This window comes from Sparus aurata, chromosome 15 (genome assembly GCF_900880675.1).
Source record: "Sparus aurata chromosome 15, fSpaAur1.1, whole genome shotgun sequence".
NCBI classification, from domain to species: domain Eukaryota; kingdom Metazoa; phylum Chordata; class Actinopteri; order Spariformes; family Sparidae; genus Sparus; species Sparus aurata.
Window position 1 is genome coordinate 30,774,217 of NC_044201.1, and position 23,183 is coordinate 30,797,399.

At 45.5% G+C, this 23,183-nt stretch overlaps 1 protein-coding gene across 1 annotated transcript in view; it reads left to right on the top strand.

The window, feature by feature from the left end:
• Positions 1–23,183, top strand: part of LOC115596147 (acylphosphatase-2-like) — a 56,671-nt gene that overhangs the window by 3,450 nt on the left and 30,038 nt on the right. The window contains exons 2-3 of the mRNA XM_030440963.1: positions 22,006–22,275; positions 22,597–22,613. Coding sequence (XP_030296823.1) covers positions 22,206–22,275; positions 22,597–22,613 — 87 coding nt within the window. The 5' untranslated portion in view covers positions 22,006–22,205. The remainder of the gene's footprint in view (positions 1–22,005; positions 22,276–22,596; positions 22,614–23,183) is intronic.

A 23,183-nucleotide genomic window follows, 5' to 3' on the forward strand; every position in this document is an offset into this window, starting at 1 on the left:
CTGCAGGTTTAATCAGCGACGATGTTAGAACAGTTTGTCTTTACGTTTTTACATTTCACAGCATTTTATCAGACGCTTCTGTTCAAAGTGACTCACAGTAATTCACACATTCACACACTGATGGCGGTGGCTGCCATGCAAGGTGCCGACCAGCAGGAGCAGTTTGGGGTTCACTGGCTGCGTCCCAGTTCAGGGTCTGCATCCTCTGAAGGACTCGGCCTTTGTGGTCTTTGAAGGCGAGTCCTTCAGAGAGACCTTGTTAACCTCGTCAGCCGTTGTTAAATGTGACGGTCTAGCCTTTGGAGCATTTCCTGGTTGTGTCACCAGATGTTCCCGCTCTCACCCTTACATCACGATTTCTGCTGCCCAGGAAAGTGACGATCTACCCAAAGTGATGTCGCCATTTTCTTTCTTTTCGGGCTGCAAAGAGTCTTGTGATATGTGAGGCCGCGAAGGATCGTAGCGGTGCATCCTCCAGAAACAGGGAGGAGCCTTCAGATTGGAACAGCCTTCGTGCAGCATTGTGACGTACTTGTCCTTCAGATGCTCCTCTGAAGGATGCAGATCCTGAATTGAGACACAGCCAGTATTTTCCCCCACGACACTTTGACATGCAGACCAGGAGAATCGAACCAGCGACTTTCCAATAACAAGATTCTGGCTCTGCTGCTGAGCACCAGCTGCCACTTTTCAGCCAGGCTTGGTGACGCTGCAGCAACAGAAAATAAACTGTCGAGTATTTTGATAATAATCATAGAAAACTGCTTCAGCCTCTAAGTTGTGAAGGTTTGCAGGTTTTCTTTGTCCTGAATTTGATGATCTTTGGGTTTCAGACACGACCTGAACCTCCAGCCGTGTTTGTGGCGACAAAACCGGATGTTTTGAACGAGATGTCGGCACATTTTCATCCACGTTTGTGCCGACAAAACAGGTGTTTTTAAGAAGACGTCGAGACATCACTAGTTGCGTTTGTGGCAACTGAACTAGTTTTTGGATCGAACATTTACCAGAAATGTTTTTGGTGACAGAGCATTTTTTGACATGACATTTTCCAGGCAAGTTTGTGCCGACAAAACTGGATTCTTTTAACGAGATGTCAGGACTGTTTGTGGCAACAAAGCGGTTGTTTTTCCTGAGACATTAGGGAGTTTTCCAGCCGTGTTTGTGGAAACATGAAACTGATATCGGGACATTTTTCAGATGTGTTTTTGGTGACAAAAATATATATCTTTAAAAAGTTGGAACATTTTCCAATGTTTTTGCCTCCAAAACCAGATATTTCTATCGAGACGACGGGACATTTTCAGCCGATTGTGCCGACAAAACTTGGTATTTTAATTCCAAACATGAACTTTTCTGGACCAAAACAGGTGGTTTCTATGCCTGAAGTGAACCGGATCATGAGCACAGCGCCACAACATAAAATCTAAAATTGTAACCTGAATAAAAGTCATGCTGTCCTGTTGACATGTTGACATGTTGACATGTTGACGTCACCTTGGACGGTGAGAAATTGCAAGAATAGTTTTTTCCAACAAATGAAACTAGCAGATCATTGATGATGAAGATAATCTGGCCTGCAGTTTTCATACGAGCTGAATGAACCAGAATTCTCTTCAGGAAAGTCTCTCCTCTTCATGTGAGACTTTCCTAAAGTTCTTGCAGAACTCTTCTCCTGCCTCGTCTCCACAGTCCAGCGGCGGTCGGTGCCGTCAGTTTTTCCGCTGGCCCGGCTCGCCAGCAGCTGCACAGATTACAGAACTGTTGCCAAAACAGTCCGAGTATTTATGAGCAGCTTTCAGAGTTAGATTATCGTGAGTCTGATCCCACAAAACATGAACTTGGCTGACTCCTCGGCTGCTCGCCTGCTATCATGAGCTCTCTGCTGAGGAGGAGGAGCAGCGCAGGAACCTGACGTGACCTCGCAGCTCGCACTTCTCACAGGTCGTCTACAAGAAGCACGCTGGACTTCAGGGACAACCGCTGTTCTCTGAGACGACCTGAGTCCTGCTGAAGGTCTGATTGATTTCACCTGTTAACTCCTGAAGCTGCTCGTCTCTTCACAAAACACTTGTTAACATTTATTCACAGATCTCTGGTCTTTCATTCAGCCTTCCTCTTTCTCTCCTGACTTTACTATTTACTGAAACAACTGGTTTAACTTCAGCGTTTACAGCCGAGCTCAGACTTTCTGGGTTGATTTATCACAGTTTCGCCCCTTCAGATAATCAGATGAGAAATTTGGTTCTGGACTTTGGTCGGTACCGATGTTCAGCCCTGATTATTAGCTTACATGAGGGATTTACAGGCTCGCAGACTCATTGGGCTGCTGCGTTAATTTCACACATTTCATATTTATAATTTAAAATCTGGGTCATAACCAATCAACCAGCTGACTCCAGATCAGTGATGACGTGTCTTCCTACACTGGCTGAATGAGACACGCCTCTTTTTATTGGATTTTAGTTCTCGACTTATTTGATGTGACGTCTAACTTGGCAGCTACAGAGACGCGTTCTTCTGTAGAAACAGTGTGAATAACCTTTAATAACGCTGCTTCACACCTCCAGCTCTCACTGAAGATTAGAACGATGTGTCAGATCGACGTTTGTGGCAACGAAACTAGTTTTTGGATCGGACATTTACCAGAAATGTTTTTGGTGACAGAGCATGTTTTTAACAAGTTGACATGACTGAAAACTTTTTACGAGATGTCAGGACTGTTTGTGGCAACAAAGCGGTTGTTTTTAAGGAGTTTTCCAGCCGTGTTTGTGGCAACATGAAGCTTATATTGGGACATTTTCCAGATGTGTTTGTGGTGACAAAAATATCTATTTTTAAAAAGTTGGGACATTGTCCAGCTGTATTTTTCTGCCTCCAAAACCAGATATTTCTATCGAGACAACGGGACATTTTCAGCCGTTTGTGCCGACAAAACTTTTAAACATTTTAATTCCAAACATGATCTTCTCTGAATCTAAACCAGGTGGTTTTTGTTCCTGAAGTTAACTCGACCATGAGCACAGCGTCACAATATAAAACCTAAAAATCTAACCTGAATAAACCTCACACCTCCAGCTCTCACTGAAGATTAGAACGATGTGTCAGATCGACGTTTCCTCGACTTCTTTTCTCATCCAGACTCGTTTCTTCTGCCTTCGTCTTCTTCTCACTGCAGAGTCGTAACGTTGCCACAGCGAGTCGTTGCATCGTGTTCGTCTCCGTTCTGTTTACGTCTGTTTCCCCGTGAGATCACGTGAGCCGCCTCTGGCCTCTGTGCAGGTTTAAGATTACAGAGAAGAAGATCTGTGAAGTTTCTCTTCATGTGAGTGACGCTCCTGCAGGCTGACCCGGTTGTAGGAGAAGAAGCTTTCTGTCTTCACACAGTTTTGATTGTGAATCTTCAGCTTCTTCACCTCCAGATGTTCCTGATCCGGATGCTCAGAAACTGATTATATGTTCAATACAAAGTGGAAACAGAGTTCAGAAGGATGTGAACGATATTCTGCTCTTAGTTTGCAGTGAAATATTTCAGCTGACTGTTAAATGTATCTGCAAAAACCCAGTAAATCATTAATTGTCCCATGAAATAATGATGTCCGAGCTCCTACGAACATTTATATAAATATACATGTATGGCTACATGTGTAAGTGCAGGGAAAGCCACGCATCAACACCGTCAGGATTACATGTTCAATTCCCACTGAGACCAGCTGCGTCTCAGACTGTTTGCACACTCGATGTGTTTTGGCAGTTCGAATGAAATCATCCAACAAACTGTATAAACACGTTGAGGAGGACGTCTGCAGCGCCGGAGGGCTACTGCATGTCCACGAACAAGGCTGCAGGATATTATTCTATATAAAACAGTCTTCTACAGCTTTCTGTTGGCTTCACATCTCAAACTGTCTTCTGTTATTCTGCTGCTGCACCAACACGTCCCAAAAACTGTGGCGACCAAACCGGAGATTCGTTACGAGACGTTGGGACGTTTCCAGATGTTTTATTACTTGTTAAATCTGAATCTAACCTACAGAGAGTCGACTAAATGGCAAAAACACCTGAGAGCGAACGTTTGCTTTCAGACGTAACTTTTTATTTTCTTCCATCATGTTTTACTATCATATGAAATCCTAATAGTTGTAGTTTTCAGTGAAAGATGAAACCAGTCAGTTTCTGAAGGATTCATCCGAACACGCTGAGGTTTGTTGGTGTTTCATCACGAAATCTTCTGCGTTCTCGTTCCAGATATCCAGTGATCCCTCGATAGAGGCCACACTGTGTTGTGAACCAGGAAAACTAAGTCAAACATTCATCAATAGTTCCCAGAGAGCCATGATGGGACCTGACAGTCTGTCCGTCAGTATGAAGGATGACCAATATTGTTTTTCAAGCGTGAGCTGCCTGTCCGACCCGACCTCGCTCTCTCTGACCTCTGCGGCGGGTCTTTGTTCGACCTCTGTCAGCACAGTTTTGAGGGCCGAGCTGTTGGAGACGCAGCTGTCGTCACCAACTGGATTTCCAGGACAACAGACGCTCTCGCTGGATGTTTGACAAAAGACCTCGCAACCTGTTTTTGGTGCTTTTCAGGTACTCGTCATCCGCCTGATGGCAAACCATCTGTGACAGATATGACAGCATCATCGGCGAACAGTTTCATATTTGCTTATCGGGTCTGACATGATCCACCTCGAGACGGTTTGAAGTTTAAAGTAAACTGTTGGAGGAGGAGGAGGAGGAGGAGGAGGAGGAGGAGGAGGTGGGAGTCTCCGTGGAGAAATGAGGACAGTGGACGGGAACTTACTTCCTGTCAAAGCACGTTAAGAGCGAGGCGCCCGTACTGTACGGTGGTAACTCCCTCTGGAGAGTACAGTGCGAGGACGAGATGGGTCCAGGTCCTCCATGTTGGCGATATTATTACGGCCCGAGCCGTTACACCGAGAGACGCCAAACTAAATCAGGCTGACTCGCCGGGAGCTTCGAGGTCATCCAGAGTTTACAGCTATTAATAGAAATGTGCGTTGAAGTAGAAACATACACACACGTACACACACATACACACACATACATACATCGTACATTCATACATGCAACCCCCCGCGAGGCCTTTCCCACACACACACACACACATCATTGAAAGAATGAGGAGGAGGAGGAGGAGGAGGAGGAGGAAGGCAGGTCTGGTTGGCACGGCGACAGAGCGCCCATGTTGCCACGAGGCAGAGGCGCTGCGAAGCTTCCGTTACAAATCAAAACATTTGGTTGATTCATTCGGGGCTGTTTTTCACTCCTCCTCCTCCTCCTCCTCCTCCTCCTCCTCTCGGTTGTGTTTGGGATGCTCACACACTGACCTACATTTACAAAACAGTGATGACATCGTGGTTTGTAAGATAGTGTGTGTGTGTGTGTGTGTGAGGGTTTGTTTACGTCTGCGTGCATGTGTGAGTATTCAGTATTTTGCAGCGAGCAGCACGTGTGAATCCAACCGGGGTGTTAAAGAGTAAACGGTGGTGCATTAAAGGAACAGTGCAACAGCGTGAAGTTAAAATGGATTTTAATCGCATGTTCGTTCACGTTTGTGTGCATCAAAGGCTTCGTACTGACCGACATTCCAACAAAACGTGTCGGATCACGATCACATTACGTGTTTATGACCCAACGTTCATGTCAGCCGGTGGAGACGGTGATGGAGTTTCAGACGTGAGTGAAACCAGTGGATATTTCTGACACTGGACCGACGTGTTTGAACGTTTTGTAAGCATGTTTGTAACGTCAGAAACATCGTGGATGTTTTTTGGGGGGACAGTCAGGACATCGCCTGCTCAGCCCGACCACATAAAACAGAAAGTTCAACAAGAACCGGCAGCTACAGTCACTACATCTTGTTTTTGGACTTTAATCTGCAATGCAAGTCAACGAGACCGAGTCATTTTATTAGAAGATTATAAAACTCTCCATTATTCACAATAATCTGAAAACTGTCCCACTGGACTGGAAGCTTGTTTGTCCAGAAGAAGGTTATTGTGAAATCAAACGGCCGCTGACCCGACGGCCTGTTGTTCCAGAAACACTCTCTCATGTGTGTTTGGATGTTCAGGAGAGGACGTCAGCTGAGCTTCGTCATCAGTTCAGCCAAGTCTCAGAGAAATAATGTCAGCAGGCAGCGTTTCTACAGAACTGCAGATCCGTCCAGGTTGACATTTGTGCCAAACGTGTCGTATCACGGTGACGTCGACGTTCAAATCAGGAGGCAGAGTCATCGAAGACAACAAGACTGGATGTTTGTAAGGACACCTGAAGACATCTCCAGCTGTTTCTAACGAGAAGTCGGACCATCTCCATCCAAACCGTGATGTTCTCTAACACTAACCAGGTGTTTTCTGTAAACCGGACCAGAACCAACGTACTGAACTCTTCTGTTGTTCAGCAGGAAGGAACTTAGCGAACATTAATTCTGGTGATCGCACAGTTTGGTTTTGAAATGATCATTTGGTTTGTTAGTTACATCAGATACCAGAGTGTATTTTCAGAACAAGCCTTCAGAACAACGTCAGGCCTCCGGACTGGACTGATGGCCCGTCTGCACCATGAAGGGACGCTGCAGTCAGACAGTTGACTTCTACTGACAGCTTGAGGTTTTCTTTTTTTGTAGCTGCCGGTGTCTAAATGTAGAATCCGAGTCCTCGTGGACTGACACAGTTATACAACCCTGTTTCCAAAAACAGCTGGGACGCCGTGCAAAACATGAAACGGGACGTGACGATGTGCAAAACAGAGACAAACTATATTTAATGTTTTGATGATCCATTATTTTGTGTTTTTATTAACCTACCACGATGTCATGACACATATTTCACACCGTGTGGTCGCGTTAACGAGGCGGAAGGTTTAAACACACAGTTTACACTCTGTTAGCCCGGCTGCTCGTCACAGCGCACCAAATATGAACAAATTAGAAAATTAAGCAGAAAGAAGAACAAACAGTCAGTCTGTACAGATTCATACATGCAGGGTCATCTTTAAATTGATTGCACCAATTATCTCTGAATAACGTACAAACTTTCAGATGTTGTTATTTTGCTGTTAAAGATCTTTGAGTTTTATTTTCCACACAGAAATCTTCAGATCTGGTTTTGTGTCTCTGGTTTCAGTGGATCAGATCAGATCAGCTCCGGATTGTTTTCACTCCTCGCAGATAAAAATCTACTTTCATTCTGCAGCTCTGCTCCTTCTTACGCAATCCGCTCCGCTGACGTGCACGTGTTTCGCTGATTAGCCGGTGTTGCTGCCGCTGCTGACTCCAGGTGTCCCTCATGGGCCGCCATATCGCCCGCTTTGCACCCAAAGTAGATTAATGGGTCAGTTTAGTGAAGTTCATCCAGGGTTCAAGCTGCAGTTCAGACAGAGTTCAGCTGAGCGGAGAGGAGGTGGAGGAGGAGGTGGAGGAGGAGCTCTGCTGGGAAATTCAGACCAGAGATAGAAACACAGAAAAACAGCTAACAGCTAAGCTTCATCATGTGAAGTCTCAGGGGACATTTTTGTCATTGTTCCCCGGCAGCAGAGCAGTTCTTTCTCTTCAACGTGTCGTTATGAAGCAAATGTTGAATCTCCATGTTGACGACATCATCGGGCTGAAGGTTGACTGTCGATGCAGCATGTCAGTCTGCTTTCACGTCTCCGTTATAAACTAAATGAGTGAATGAAGCGGGAAAACATCTGTTTCCCTTTAACTTTCCCTCAAATGGAGCCGAACTTTTATAAAACAAGCTGCCGTCGATCATACGACAGATACTGCATCTGAAGTCACTGGTGACGCACTGACGACAGAAAACAGAACAAATCCTTCCCTTTAGGTGGACTTTGACCCGAGACCACGAACTCCACCGCTAGCTGAGCCATGAGCTTATTAGCCAAGTTAAGAAGCCTGAAGGAGAAGAAGATGAACCAAGGTCATATTTGAGTACCAGTAAAGATACTGTGTTTAAATATTACTTCAAAAGTCACCCGTACAAACCCTCCCTGAGTTAACCTCCAGATAAACGGCTGTGAGAAGCTCCCGAGCTCCTCTGAAATATAGATTATGGACTCGATGAATTTTTCATGGCAGTGTGATCGTTTGTGCCGCCGCCGCTGAGCCCTGCGATCTCCGTGATGCCGGGACAGAACCTGACTTATTCATGGTGCTGCAGCCGGAGCGGTTCTGTCCGTCCTGGAGAGTAACTAAGTAACTCAGTTACTCAGTAAACCGCGGATGTGTTGAAACCTTCTTTACGTTTTATGTCGTCACGACGCTGTGCTCATGTTCTGGTTGGTGTTTTGGAGACGATCAGGTTTCGAGGCAGAGCATCAAAACAGGAACAGAGAAAGAAAATTCGACCTAAACAAACTTAAAGAAGCGACATTAATCTGTGGTTTCACATTTCTGCTGCGATTGGGTCGTTTAGTTCAGCAGAAAAGCAACAGCTTGATGTAATCACGTGAACAAAGACAAGAACAGATGGATCGACGGTTTGTAGGGACGATTTAATCAGCCTGAATAAAAGACCTGAAGACGAGCAGCAGTTCAGAAACTCACAAACAGACGCCGACAAACAGAAACTGGATGTCAGGAGACGTTAAACTCCTTCACACAGTCGGGGAATCTTTCTCTATACGAACATCAACATCAGGACCAGTTCACCCAGAAATATCAACTCAGTCCTCCTCTCCTCCTCCTGATGATATAAAGTCCTCCTCTCCTCCTCTTGATGATATAAAGTCCTCCTCTCCTCCTCCTGATGATATAAAGTCCTCCTCTCCTCCTCCTGATGATATAAGTCCTCCTCTCCTCCTCCTGATGATATAAAGTCCTCCTCTCCTCCTCCTGATGATATAAAGTCCTCCTCTCCTCCTCCTGATGATATAAAGTCCTCCTCTCCTCCTCCTGATGGTATAAAGTCCTCCTCTCCTCCTCCTGATGGTATAAAGTCCTCCTCTCCTCCTCCTGATGATATAAAGTCCTCCTCTCCTCCTCCTGATGATATAAAGTCCTCCTCTCCTCCTCCTGATGATATAAAGTCCTCCTCTCCTCCTCCTGATGATATAAAGTCCTCCTCTCCTCCTCTGATGATATAAAGTCCTCCTCTCCTCCTCCTGATGATATAAAGTCCTCCTCTCCTCCTCCTGATGATATAAAGTCCTCCTCTCCTCCTCCTGATGATATAAAGTCCTCCTCTCCTCTCCTGATGATATAAAGTCCTCCTCTCCTCCTCCTGATGATATAAAGTCCTCCTCTCCTCCTCCTGATGATATAAAGTCCTCCTCTCCTCCTCCTGATGATATAAAGTCCTCCTCTCCTCCTCCTGATGATATAAAGTCCTCCTCTCCTCCTCCTGATGATATAAAGTCCTCCTCTCCTCCTCCTGATGATATAAAGTCCTCCTCTCCTCCTCCTGATGATATAAAGTCCTCCTCTCCTCCTCCTGATGATATAAAGTCCTCCTCTCCTCCTCCTGATGATATAAAGTCCTCCTCTCCTCCTCCTGATGATATAAAGTCCTCCTCTCCTCCTCCTGATGATATAAAGTCCTCCTCTCCTCCTCCTGATGATATAAAGTCCTCCTCTCCTCCTCCTGATGATATAAAGTCCTCCTCTCCTCCTCCTGATGATATAAAGTCCTCCTCTCCTCCTCCTGATGATATAAAGTCCTCCTCTCCTCCTCCTGATGATATAAAGTCCTCCTCTCCTCCCTCCTCCTGATGATATAAAGTCCTCCTCTCCTCCTCCTGATGATATAAAGTCCTCCTCTCCTCCTCTGATGATATAAAGTCCTCCTCTCCTCCTCCTGATGATATAAAGTCCTCCTCTCCTCCTCCTGATGATATAAAGTCCTCCTCTCCTCCTCCTGATGATATAAAGTCCTCCTCTCCTCCTCCTGATGATATAAAGTCCTCCTCTCCTCCTCCTGATGATATAAAGTCCTCCTCTCCTCCTCCTGATGATATAAAGTCCTCCTCTCCTCCTCCTGATGATATAAAGTCCTCCTCTCCTCCTCCTGATGATATAAAGTCCTCCTCTCCTCCTCCTGATGATATAAAGTCCTCCTCTCCTCCTCCTGATGATATAAAGTCCTCCTCTCCTCCTCCTGATGATATAAAGTCCTCCTCTCCTCCTCCTGATGATATAAAGTCCTCCTCTCCTCCTCCTGATGATATAAAGTCCTCCTCTCCTCCTCCTGATGATATAAAGTCCTCTCCTCCTCCTCCTGATGATATAAAGTCCTCCTCTCCTCCTCCTGATGATATAAAGTCCTCCTCTCCCTAAGCCTCCTCCTCCTGATGATATAAAGTCCTCCTCTCCTCCTCCTGATGATATAAAGTCCTCCTCTCCTCCTCCTGATGATATAAAGTCCTCCTCTCCTCTCCTGATGATATAAAGTCCTCCTCTCCTCCTCCTGATGATATAAAGTCCTCCTCTCCTCCTCCTGATGATATAAAGTCCTCCTCTCCTCCTCCTGATGATATAAAGTCCTCCTCTCCTCCTCCTGATGATATAAAGTCCTCCTCTCCTCCTCCTGATGATATAAAGTCCTCCTCTCCTCCTCCTGATGATATAAAGTCCTCCTCTCCTCCTCCTGATGATATAAAGTCCTCCTCTCCTCCTCCTGATGATATAAAGTCCTCCTCTCCTCCTCCTGATGATATAAAGTCCTCCTCTCCTCCTCCTGATGATATAAAGTCCTCCTCTCCTCCTCCTGATGATATAAAGTCCTCCTCTCCTCCTCCTGATGATATAAAGTCCTCCTCTCCTCTCCTGATGATATAAAGTCCTCCTCTCCTCCTCCTGATGATATAAAGTCCTCCTCTCCTCCTCCTGATGATATAAAGTCCTCCTCTCCTCCTCCTGATGATATAAAGTCCTCCTCTCCTCCTCCTGATGATATAAAGTCCTCCTCTCCTCCTCCTGATGATATAAAGTCCTCCTCTCCTCCTCCTGATGATATAAAGTCCTCCTCTCCTCCTCCTGATGATATAAAGTCCTCCTCTCCTCCTCCTGATGATATAAAGTCCTCCTCTCCTCCTCCTGATGATATAAAGTCCTCCTCTCCTCCTCCTGATGATATAAAGTCCTCCTCTCCTCCTCCTGATGATATAAAGTCCTCCTCTCCTCCTGATGATATAAAGTCCTCCTCTCCTCCTCCTGAGGATATAAAGTCCTCCTCTCCTCCTCCTGATGATATAAAGTCCTCCTCTCCTCCTCCTGATGATATAAAGTCCTCCTCTCCTCCTCCTGATGATATAAAGTCCTCCTCTCCTCCTCCTGATGATATAAAGTCCTCCTCTCCTCCTCCTGATGATATAAAGTCCTCCTCTCCTCCTCCTGATGATATAAAGTCCTCCTCTCCTCCTCCTGATGATATAAAGTCCTCCTCTCCTCCTCCTGATGATATAAAGTCCTCCTCTCCTCCTCCTGATGATATAAAGTCCTCCTCTCCTCCTCCTGAGGATATAAAGTCCTCCTCTCCTCCTCCTGATGATATAAAGTCCTCCTCTCCTCCTCCTGATGATATAAAGTCCTCCTCTCCTCCTCCTGATGATATAAAGTCCTCCTCTCCTCCTCCTGATGATATAAAGTCCTCCTCTCCTCCTGATGATATAAAGTCCTCCTCTCCTCCTCCTGATGATATAAAGTCCTCCTCTCCTCCTCCTGATGATATAAAGTCCTCCTCTCCCTCCGATGATATAAAGTCCTCCTCCCCTCCTGATGATATAAGTCCTCCTCTCCTCCTGATGATATAAAGTCCTCCTCTCCTCCTCCTGATGATATAAAGTCCTCCTCTCCTCCTCCTGATGATATAAAGTCCTCCTCTCTCCTCCTGATGATATAAAGTCCTCCTCTCCTCCTCCTGATGATATAAAGTCCTCCTCTCCTCCTCCTGATGATATAAAGTCCTCCTCTCCTCCTCCTGATGATATAAAGTCCTCCTCTCCTCCTCCTGATGATATAAAGTCCTCCTCTCCTCCCTGATGATATAAAGTCCTCCTCTCCTCCTCCTGATGATATAAAGTCCTCCTCTCCTCTCTGAGGATATAAAGTCCTCCTCTCCTCCTCCTGAGGATATAAAGTCCTCCTCTCCTCCTCCTGATGATATAAAGTCCTCTCTCCTCCTCCTGATGATATAAAGTCCTCCTCTCCTCCTCCTGATGATATAAAGTCCTCCTCTCCTCCTGATGATATAAAGTCCTCCTCTCCTCCTCCTGATGATATAAAGTCCTCCTCTCCTCCTCCTGATGATATAAAGTCCTCCTCTCCTCCTCCTGATGATATAAGTCCTCTTCTCCTCCTGATGATATAAAGTCCTCCTCTCCTCCTCCTGATGATATAAAGTCCTCTTCTCCTCCTGATGATATAAAGTCCTCTTCTCCTCCTGAGGATATAAAGTCCTCCTCTCCTCCTCCTGATGATATAAAGTCCTCCTCTCCTCCTCCTGATGATATAAAGTCCTCCTCTCCTCCTCCTGATGATATAAAGTCCTCTTCTCCTCCTGATGATATAAAGTCCTCCTCTCCTCCTCCTGATGATATAAAGTCCTCCTCTCCTCCTCCTGATGATATAAAGTCCTCCTCTCCTCCTGATGATATAAAGTCCTCCTCTCCTCCTCCTGATGATATAAAGACCTCCTCTCCTCCTCCTGATGATATAAAGTCCTCCTCTCCTCCTCCTGAGGATTTGTGTGTTTTCATATCCAGGAAGTCCTGAATGACGAGGCTCCTCCCATATGTGGCGTACACTTATTTCTCCTTTTGTATAACAACATTTAAAGTCATTTTTATTTTCTGTTGTGCCTTTTTTAAATGTGAAGCTCAGAAAAAACTCTGAGCACAAAACTCTGCACAAATACACAGAATTTGTCTGGACTTGTTTATATTTAAAGGAAAAGCACACACACACACACACACACACACACACACACACACACACACACACACGGGCATCCTGCGTCCTGTTTGGACTCTGACACCAACTGACCGGACAAATGTTCTTTTGCTTTTTCTCTCAAACACTGCCGCTAGCTAACACTCAATGCTGTGTGTGTGTGTGTGTGTGTGTCTGTGTGTGTGTGTGTGTGTGTGTGTGTGTGTGAGTGTGTGTGTGTGTGTGTGTGTGTGTGTATCTGACCACCCTGCAGGTTTGTGTGTATTATAGCGGCCCACTGCTCCTGTGTCCTTTGATTAAGGTCAATTTGGTAACTAGGGTTGGCAACACACACACACACACACACACACACACTGTGAACTGTGACAAATCAACCGTTTCTATATTGTCTCCGTCATCCAGCCTCAGTGAGTGTGTACAGTTTATGTGTGTGATTGTTTCCCTCCACTGTTCGCGACACCGAGATGTTCACTAAGTGTTTGGACGCGAGCCGAACACACTCGAGTCTGAAAACGTTGCTGATAAATAAATTAAAAAACAAGCCGAGGCATCGAGCATCAAGCTTCGGTTCCTCAGGAGATGGAAGACGAGACAACATCCAAACAAACTGATGATGTTTCAAACCGCAGTGTCAGGAGAAGACACAACGCCAAAAACATTGTTTTCCTTTAAAGTTAGACGCTTTGTGAAGTTTCGATGAACGTCTGCAGTCGAGAAGAGCTCAGAGTTTAATGTCTCAACATTTGGGATTGAAAAGTGGATTAATCTTCGCTCAGCGTCAGAAATCCACAGTGATGTTGTGTGATTCCTGATTTGACAGCTGAATGGAGGGAAGTGTACTTCATGAACATACGGAGAAGAGAAGACTGCAGGAGAAACTGAGTCTGTGGTGAGTGCTGACTCTGGTCAGAGGCTGAACACAAACACCTGCAGAGTGGATTGTTGCTCGCTAGCTTGTTGCTAATGTGCAACATTAAAATAAACCTGCAGTCAGACTCTGAATACAGGCTAATTTGTTAGCCTGAGCTAGCTTGGATTAGGTGGGCGTGTTTCATTGGCCTTACCTCAGCTCCGCCCATGATTCACCTCATCGCTCATCTTTGATTAGCTGAGTGTTAGGCAGAGGCAACTACTTCCAAGATGGCGACGGCTGGTACCACCCACTCTGAGCTCCATACTGGCGTCATGGCGACTCCGTCCACCATTTCTTTTACAGTCAGCAGGATCAAAACACGCAGCTCATCATCAGTGCCGATTAATACGAGTGAAACTTCAGACCGGCACCATCAGATCCATCTTTTATTCAGAGAAATCGACGTGTGTCTGAACTGGAACGCCCTCAGCTGCTCACGGAGCTGAAGACCGCCAACATGGCCGCCACAGAGCAGTTACATCACTGAATGTGAGCGCAGGAAGACATTCGTGGAAAAGGCCTGTGTGGCCACATTAAAGTAAAGTACAGTGTGTGACAGTGACTAACATGAACCCGATGACCGTAATGTATCTAATATACGTCCTGTAGCCTTAATGCATCTGAGACCGAACGCTGCTGCTGTCGAGTCGCATCCAATCACACCACTCCTTATTGCTCCTCTGTACGTTGTCTCATGGAAGTGTGTGTGTGTGTGTGTGTGTGTGTGGGGGGGGGGGGGGGAATCATGCTAACGCTAACATAGATGCCAGCGTGTTTCTATGTGTGTGTGTGTGTGTGTGTGTGTGTGTGTGTTGGATGACATTACTAAAAAGAGTCGACATGTTACACAGCAGAGGAAGGCTTTAAACCCTGCAGCATCACACACACACACACACACACCCACACACACACACAGCCTCTCAGCCTGGCTCTGTGCCTGTATGCATGACAAGACCTCTGGGACCCCCCTAAACACACACACACACACACACACACACGCACACACACACACACACACACACACTCCACCACCACTCCCACCCACCCAAACTCGGCAGCCCAGCGCCTAATAGCGCCCAACATCTTCCTCTGACGTGGCTGTGTGTGTGTGTGTGTGTGGTGTGTGTGTGTGGTGTGCGTAGTTGTGAGTTTGTGTCTGTGTCTGTGTGTGTATCTGTGTGTGTGTATCTGTGTGTGTGTGCGAGCGTGCGGCTGCAGCAGAAAGAACACTGCGACCTAAAAACCCAGCTCACTGAGAGCGACTGCACGCCGAACAGAAGGCTCATCCAAGTGTAAACACACACAGAGAAGCACACAGGGACGAGTGTGAACACACACACACACACACACACACACACACACACACGGCACGTGGATACATGCGTGTGTGTGTGTGTGTGTGTGTGTACGCTCCTCCACCTCTTCTCTGATATTACAGGTCCTCAAACGTGTCGCCAATCACGGGAGAATTTTTTTTTTTTCAAATTTCAGATCACGTGACGACAACTGGACCGTTTCCGTGGCAACCGAGCAAACTCCAGTCCGTCTCCGAACGGCTGCGAGATCAGAATTATTGAACTAGTTTATCGACTGTTGGTCGGTTTAATCTGCAGCGATGCATCGTGTCGGTGAAGATGATCGTGTGTTTGTGTCGTCCGTCCTGTGAGAACAACGTGTCTGTTTTCAGCTTCGTGATGATAATTAAACTTCTCCACTGATCACCAAAACATCCACGCTCTCCAAGAACCGACGGCACATCCACTGATTTGCGGCGTACACTGCGAACAGTTTGGATCAGAAGGAGAAACATTGCTTCTGTTTCAGCAGCCGTGTTTCCATGAAGCATTTTGAAGAATATTGAACCAGAAATTTGATGGAAACTTTGCTTTGTTGCTCACCTGAGGTGTTTTTTTTTTGTCTTTTTGTGAATCAGAGTTAATGTTCAAAATATTTGCAGCATAAACTCTGACGTAGCAAACGTTCATCTCACATGATCGTGTCTGCAAAACACTTCTGTAAGCAGTCAGCTCGAGTGGATCGATGAGGAGACCAAACAATTCTTCGGCTTCGTCCACAAATTACAACTCGCCCTATAGAACGTAATCCCTGAACACCTCTCTCCATCCTGTCTTTTGGTTTGTTTACCTCTTACGTAGCCACGTAGCCACCTAGCTTACACCGCATCATCCTCTGACCGCGTCACACATATCGTAGCCGAGTTCATTCAGTCAGAACAATAAATGTAAACACACCGGATTCACATTTAGATTTGTTTTTCCATAAAATGTCAAGCACATTTTATGGAAAACAAATCTTAATGTAACTTGACTGTTGATGACTTGTGGAGAGTTTAAACTTTCTGCTTCATTGCCTGAACAAGCTCAGTGAGATAATTAGTAAGTTTAGCATGTTTGTGGGTCAGCAACAGCTCAGTACGTCACTACTTTGTGAGACGTGATGTCGGGAGAACGACCTGATTGAGTCGTTACAGGACGGAGGTACAGGTACATTCCTTATTGTTGAATGTGTGTCGCTCTAATTGTCGTAAAGTTGTGGTTGTTTTTGTATCTCAGGATAACAAACAACACATTTTACCGGCGGCCTGGTGGCAGCCCGTCCACCCTGCACTGCCCAGAGGCACGGTGGAAGAGTGGCGACCCCGAGAGGATCAGCTGAGAACAGGAAGGAGGCTGAAGAGGTCGGTGTGTTTCCCGGGGAGACTACAGCTCATAACGGTTTGAGTTCGGCTGGATAAACACAACCGACGAAGGAAACCAATCAGAGGCTGGGGAGGGCGACAGTTACTCATTACAGTAACTCATTATGTTACAAGATTACTCCCATGAAAAGTAAATTGGTGCGTTACTGTGTTAGAGTACTTCACTGTACAACCTCTACGTAGGATATGACGGCGTGCAGCCAACAGTGGATGTTTTCACTGTGCCGCCATCTTGTAGCCGTCTTTACAGCCTTTACTACGTTCGTTGAAGGCCAGTTTTATTATTTTCTTTTGTAATTCTGTCTTTTGATCGTTTTATATGTTTTTAAATGATTTCATTTTTTAAAATTTCTCAATGTTTTATAGTTTGAGGGATAGAAAGTCGTTTATTCGGCTTAAAAGACGACAAACCTTCAGTTTTGTAATAAACATAAATCACTGTGTGAAATAAAGTAACCAAAGCTGTCAGGTAGACGAGTGGAAGTACAACGTTGCATAACGTGAAAATACTCAAACAGAGTACAAATACATTGAATCTGTACTCGAGTATCACGGCTGGTCTTCACGCTGTCGCACCACAGCGCCGAGCGCCGACTCTCTGCCGGGGGCCGGTGTTGTGTTGACAGCTGGAGCCTCTGACATGAAGCCGAGACGATCGCTGCTGTAGAAATATTTACTATACATGACCACAACACACACACACACACACACACACACACACACACACACACACACACTGACAAACACTCACCATATGTAACCACACACCAGCCTCACACACACACACACAGCCTTTTCTAAGAGTGTGATGATGTACTCCTGTTAGACGTGTGTGTGTGTGTGTGTGTGTGTGTGTGTGTGTGTGTGTGTGTGTGTGTGTGTGTGTGGTTTCACTCACAAGCAGTCATGTGATCTGCTGTTAATAATAAAAGTGGATGATAGCTTTAATGATGCATTTCTTTTTAGTCTCTGACGACACTGACGAGATGTAACCGACTGTTTGTGTGAACACAACATGTACAGTGTGTGTGTGTGTGTGTGTGTGTGTGTGTGTGTGTGTGTGTGTGTGTGTCTGTGCATCTATACGTCTGTGTGACATTACGTCCATGTTTCAGCTGTTCTTTTGATCTCATCCCTGCTGATGACGTACGCGTCTGTTTGCTGGGATGCCTCTGAGTGTGGTGAGTGTGTGTGTGTGTGTGTGTGTGTGTGTGTGTGTGTGTGTGTGTGTGTGTGTGCGGGTGTGTTGAGGCGTGCTGTACGTACTGGATGTTCTGGTACGTTCTGACCTCCTGGCTCCTGTTGGGGATCAGCGTCCTTCAGGATTCAGACTGACGAGCCGTTAACTGAAGTCTGTCTGTTTGATTTGCTGCGAGCTGAACTGCAGGTTCTCACAGGTACGACTGACATCTGAAGACACATTCAACTGCAGATAACAGTCAGATATTTCTATTTTTAATTTTATGTGTATGTGTTATGATGTCAACACATCCTGAAGAGGTCTGAAGTGAACATTATGATGATTTTAGAGGCTTTTGCTTAGATTAAATACTAAAAGATGAATTCTAACGGTTCGCAGATTTAGACAGAAGTCGGTAAATTGGGGGTCTGTTTTGGTCCGCCAATATGCCGCCTTATTTCCACCTCAATTGCTGTAAATCCAAGCTGTCGATGTGCCGGCCTCTGCGTGAGGTGGGCGGAGGTGTGGATGACCTGCACCGTTGTGCGACCCACAGCTGGGGAGTTTTAAAACCAGGAAACAGCTGATCACAGCAGTCAGTCCATCACTTCACCCGCAGACGTCAAGATGAGCAACTGGACAGCCGCTGAGATCCAGGAGATGCAGCGTCTCCTCGGTCTCTGTAGCTGTCTTCGTTGTCCGCTTGTTGTTGTAGTGGCAAGCTACTAACGGTCGCTACTTTCAAATTAAAAGCCCCCCCGCTAAGAACCTAGTTCTAAACTCTACTGGGGTGCAATGTAAAGCTCTTATTTTGAAGACAAATTGACCTGCTTCACTGTTCACGCTCAACTTCGAGCTTCACGTCACGTCACGTTTACACCTACCCCGGTGGCGGCTTTCTGGAAAAGAACTAATATCACACTTTTAGTTCAGTTCAGTTCAGAAAACTTTATTTATCCCATACGGGCAATTCAGTTTACAGCTCCCAGTTATATTACGTTAGAAGAGAAAGAAAGAAAAAACAAAACAAAACAAAACGAACAAGACATACAACAATCATTCATTAGACACACAACTCTCAGTTATCAGTAAATCAGTTCAACCCATGGTTCCCAACAGCGATGTCATGTACCTGTGCAATATACAAGTAAATAAATAAATAAATAAATAAATAACAAGCACAACTCTACTCATTAAAGATAGACAAGCCGGCACACTGCAGCCTTTACCTTTCTGCAAATGTGCCGCCTTTTCTATCTAAAAGGGGCTACTGTTGCGTAACGTTACTCATTACATAAATTGTAAAAAAGTCGATTGTTACGTCACTGCATGATCTACATGTTACAGTTAAACCTCTCTGTGACTCGCTGAGCACGTCGGTTCATCGTCCGGACGGCGTGAAGCCAGCTGTACCTGTCAGCGTATGGACTCCACCGCCATTTTCTAGTCTTCTTTACAGTCGCTAACTCAAAATGACCGACAACAATCTCTTTATTCTGTCAACGATCTGACAGCGAACAACAAGCTCTACTCCTCCGGCAACAACGTGCACTTCAAGGTGATGTTGTTCTCGTCTTTTTCACATGAAAAAAATCTAAATAATGTGAATATTTCTACAAAGTTATCTCTCTCTGCCGCTGCACTACGTTGAATTAGCAACACAACTCTGTGTGTGTGTGTGTGTGTGTGTGTGTGTGCTACTTGTGTTGATGTGTTGTTGTCACTGTTGTTGATGCTCGAGGCGACGACCAGTCAGACGGGACAGTTTAACTTCTGGAGCTGATTTCCCTGACATCTCACACACATACACACACACAGACACACACACAGCGAGTGTGTGTGTGTGTGTGTGTGTGTGTGTGTGTGTGTGCGCAGGTCATGTGGATGTTGGAGGTTGAAGCCGGCAGGACGCGGCGGGAACAAACCGTGACTCAGCTTCATCAGAACATGAGTCAGCTGCTCCGCTCACGGCGTCATCGACGTGTCATCGACGTGTCATCGACGCGTCATCGACGTGTCAGCTGCTGAAACATTCACGTCTTCATTCCACCTGGAACTTTAACGATTCGTTATCTCGGCCTCGTCTCACTGAAGCTGCGTTGGGCGTGTCCATGGCAACAACAATCACCCCGTGATGACGGGTCGTGTGATGAAGTGTTGTTGGATTGAGCTTCACATCTGCAGTACGAACATGAGAGTTTCCATCATCTCGTTTAACTTTTAACGACAAAGTAAAAGTAAAGTTTTCTCCCGCTGTGCTCCTGATTGGTCGTTTCTCCTGTTAACCTCGTACATCACAACACTTTTGTACCACAGTCAGCAAACATAGATGGTGATCGACGTCACAGACAGGATGAACAGGAAACATCAGCAGAACATAAACCTCCCGGGACGACATCCAGAAGATGGTCATCGATTTTATTTATAAAGCCCAAAATCACAATCGCTTTACAATCTGTACAGTGAACGACATCCTCTGTCCTCAGACCCTCGATTCGACTGAGGTAATACTAATACTGAGAGCTTCTCTCTGATCTCTGTTGAGAGTTGAGCATGTGCAGCGACAGACTAACGAAGGTTTCTGTTAAATGATCTTTTAGTTTTTCGTTGACATTTTATGTTTGTTTTTTATGAATTATGACCTGTGTTACAGATTTAAGACCAATGAAAAGTCTTTTACTGTCACATCCTTGTATTTCCTCTGGTGATCCGTGCTGTAGGTGTAATGAGTCTTCTTCACGGCCTGACGTCAGCAGGGGTGATGGTACCGGTTTGTAGGTCCAGTTTATGGAGCCCGTGTGAAGCGGACCGGACGGAGCTGAGCCGGCGCTGCAGACGGACTCGGTGTTGAGCGGAGATGTGAGCAGTGTGTTGTTAGGTTTAAAGCCTCGTTAGCTCCTGGTGTTTGTTTTGACACTCAGTCAGATTAGTTACTGTACATCATCGGTGTGTGTGTGTGTGTGTGTGTGTGTGTGTGTGTGTGTGTGTGTGTGTGTGTGTGTGTGAGGGGAAGTGTTTGCCCTAATTGTTGAATGTTCCCACTGCATATGTGTGTGTGTGTGGAGATTACAGTGTGTTCAGTGGTATTAAAGGGCTTAACGAGGAACGTGATGGTCTGAGTGTGTTCCTAGAAGGTCTGCACGCACACACACACACACACACACACACACACACACATATATACACACATACACGCACATTAACTCTAACCTCACTCATCAACTGATATCCCTCCATGATGATATAAAGTCAGGTGAAGTGTCGTAGTCCACAGAACACTACGAAAGTGTGTGTGTGTGTGTGTGTGTGTGTGTGTGTGTGTGTGTGTGTGTGTCAACAGTCAACCTGCTGTGTTCAGCGGGGTTTGACTGACATCTAGTGGACGGTCTGAGTACTACACATAATTCAGGATTTCTGTCAGTTGAGAAACGTTTCACTTTCTGACTTCATTATTAAACGTGACATCAACACGTTTATGATTTCTGAGACGTCTTATTATTTCAGTCCAAACCCCGAAAGACTTTACTAACATAGAAATGAAGATGTGACATTTGAGAAGCTGGAAACTGAATCCAGAGGTGGAAAAAGCACAAATACTCAGTTACTGATGTTTCCTGTCTGTGTACTCTGAGTATCTGTGTGACTTCTCCTCTCTACACCTGAACTTTCTCCTCCTCACAGCTTCAGAACAGCCTCGTTACTTTAGTTTGATGCATCTGAGGTGAATTCTGGATTCTTGTTATTTCCCAGCATCAGCAGACTGATGTGGACCAATCAGAGCACATCACGCACGGCAGACGCAGCGAGACGAGACAAAGACGTAAAAGCCGTAAGAAGGCGTAAACAGACAGAGAGGGAGACTGGAATGTGGAGAAAAGGCGTGTTAGTGTCTCGTATCTGCAGAGAGTTTCTGATTTTCTCTCTTTGTTGCTGCTCGGGACGCTTTACCAACCCAACATGTGTCTATTTGACGTCCTGGGAATGAGACTCAACAATCAACTGTCTTTGTGGTGCGTTCAGGAACAGCTGGGACAAATCCTACTGATTCTACCTTTAACTTTAATAGTCTTTGAATTCTATTAATATGACGTGAGCTTCAGTTAGCTTTGAGCACAAATGTCCTTCAGAGGGAGACTTTTTACTCTGATACTCTGAGTACATGTCAGAGCCTGTAATCTATTACTTTACTGGAGTAAACAAGCTGAATCAGTACTTTTACTTCGAGTCTTGTCGGCTCACTGATCAACAGGTATTTCTTTGTGTCTGTCTGTTTGTAGTTTTCAGGGACTACAGAGCCCATGAGCACAGCCTGGACCTCCTCTGTGATGGTGGTGAGGTTTTCCTTTAATAAATCTGGAGGAGGACGTGACATGTTGGTGCAGAGCGACAGGCAGACGGAGAGAGAGAGAGAGAGACTCCACTCGTTCTTCAGCCTCCTCTCTGCTGTTAAAGGGACAGTTCCTGTGTTTCTCTCAGGATGTCGGACGGTGAATCAGCAGGATCCAAACTGGTGTCAGTGGACTTTGAGATCTTCGGTTACGTTCAGGGTGTGTATGTTTAACCCTCCTCCTCCTTCTTCTTCTTCTTCTTCTTCTGCTCTGTGAGTCGAGGCTGTAAGCTGATCTGCTGCTTAATTTAGGACGGAGCTGCTGCTCTGTCACTTCCTGCAGCCTCAAGAGGAGATAGTAGTTTGAATTCTGCAGCAGATCCAATGAGCTGCTTGTTTCAGTCAGAGGACACAAGAAGCTAAAACACTGACTGCAGAAAATGAAAGTCAAACGGCTAAATAACTTTTATAAACATGCATGAATAGCTGCTGTTTCCTGGTTCATATTCTAACTCATTTTCTTTCTCTCATGTTTTGACAGGAGTCTGTTTCAGAATGGTGAGTTTCTCCAGCAGCCGTCACATTAATATAACAACATTAAATGTCTGTTTAACTGCATTACACTCTGTCATCCATCTTACATTGTTACAATTAGTTTTCCTTTACAGAAAAAAATACTTTTTTAGCTGACAACTTGTTTTAAAACAGAGAACATGCTCCATTAAAACGTGCAGAATTAGCTGTTAGCACGTCCTGTTTGCAATGAACCTGTGGATGTTCAGATAACTGTCACTTGCTTTCCTCTATACTGAAGAAAACTTAAAAACATGGAGTTTCTAAGGCAAGTTCTGCACATGTGAGGAGCGTCTTTTTTAAGGATTTCCAGGAGGATTTATGGAGCCATCATCTATTACCGCCATGCTGATATAAAGTCAAGTGAATGCTGCAACACTGTTTTACTGTGAAACTCCAGAAATGTTTTGTGGACTATGAAACAAAACTGATTGAAACTGATGAAAACAGATGCTCCTCACATTGACAAACTTATCAAGAAGGCCAGCTCCATCCTGGGATGCCCTCTGGACTCAGTGCAGGTGGTGGGAGAGAGCAGGATGATGATGTCATCAC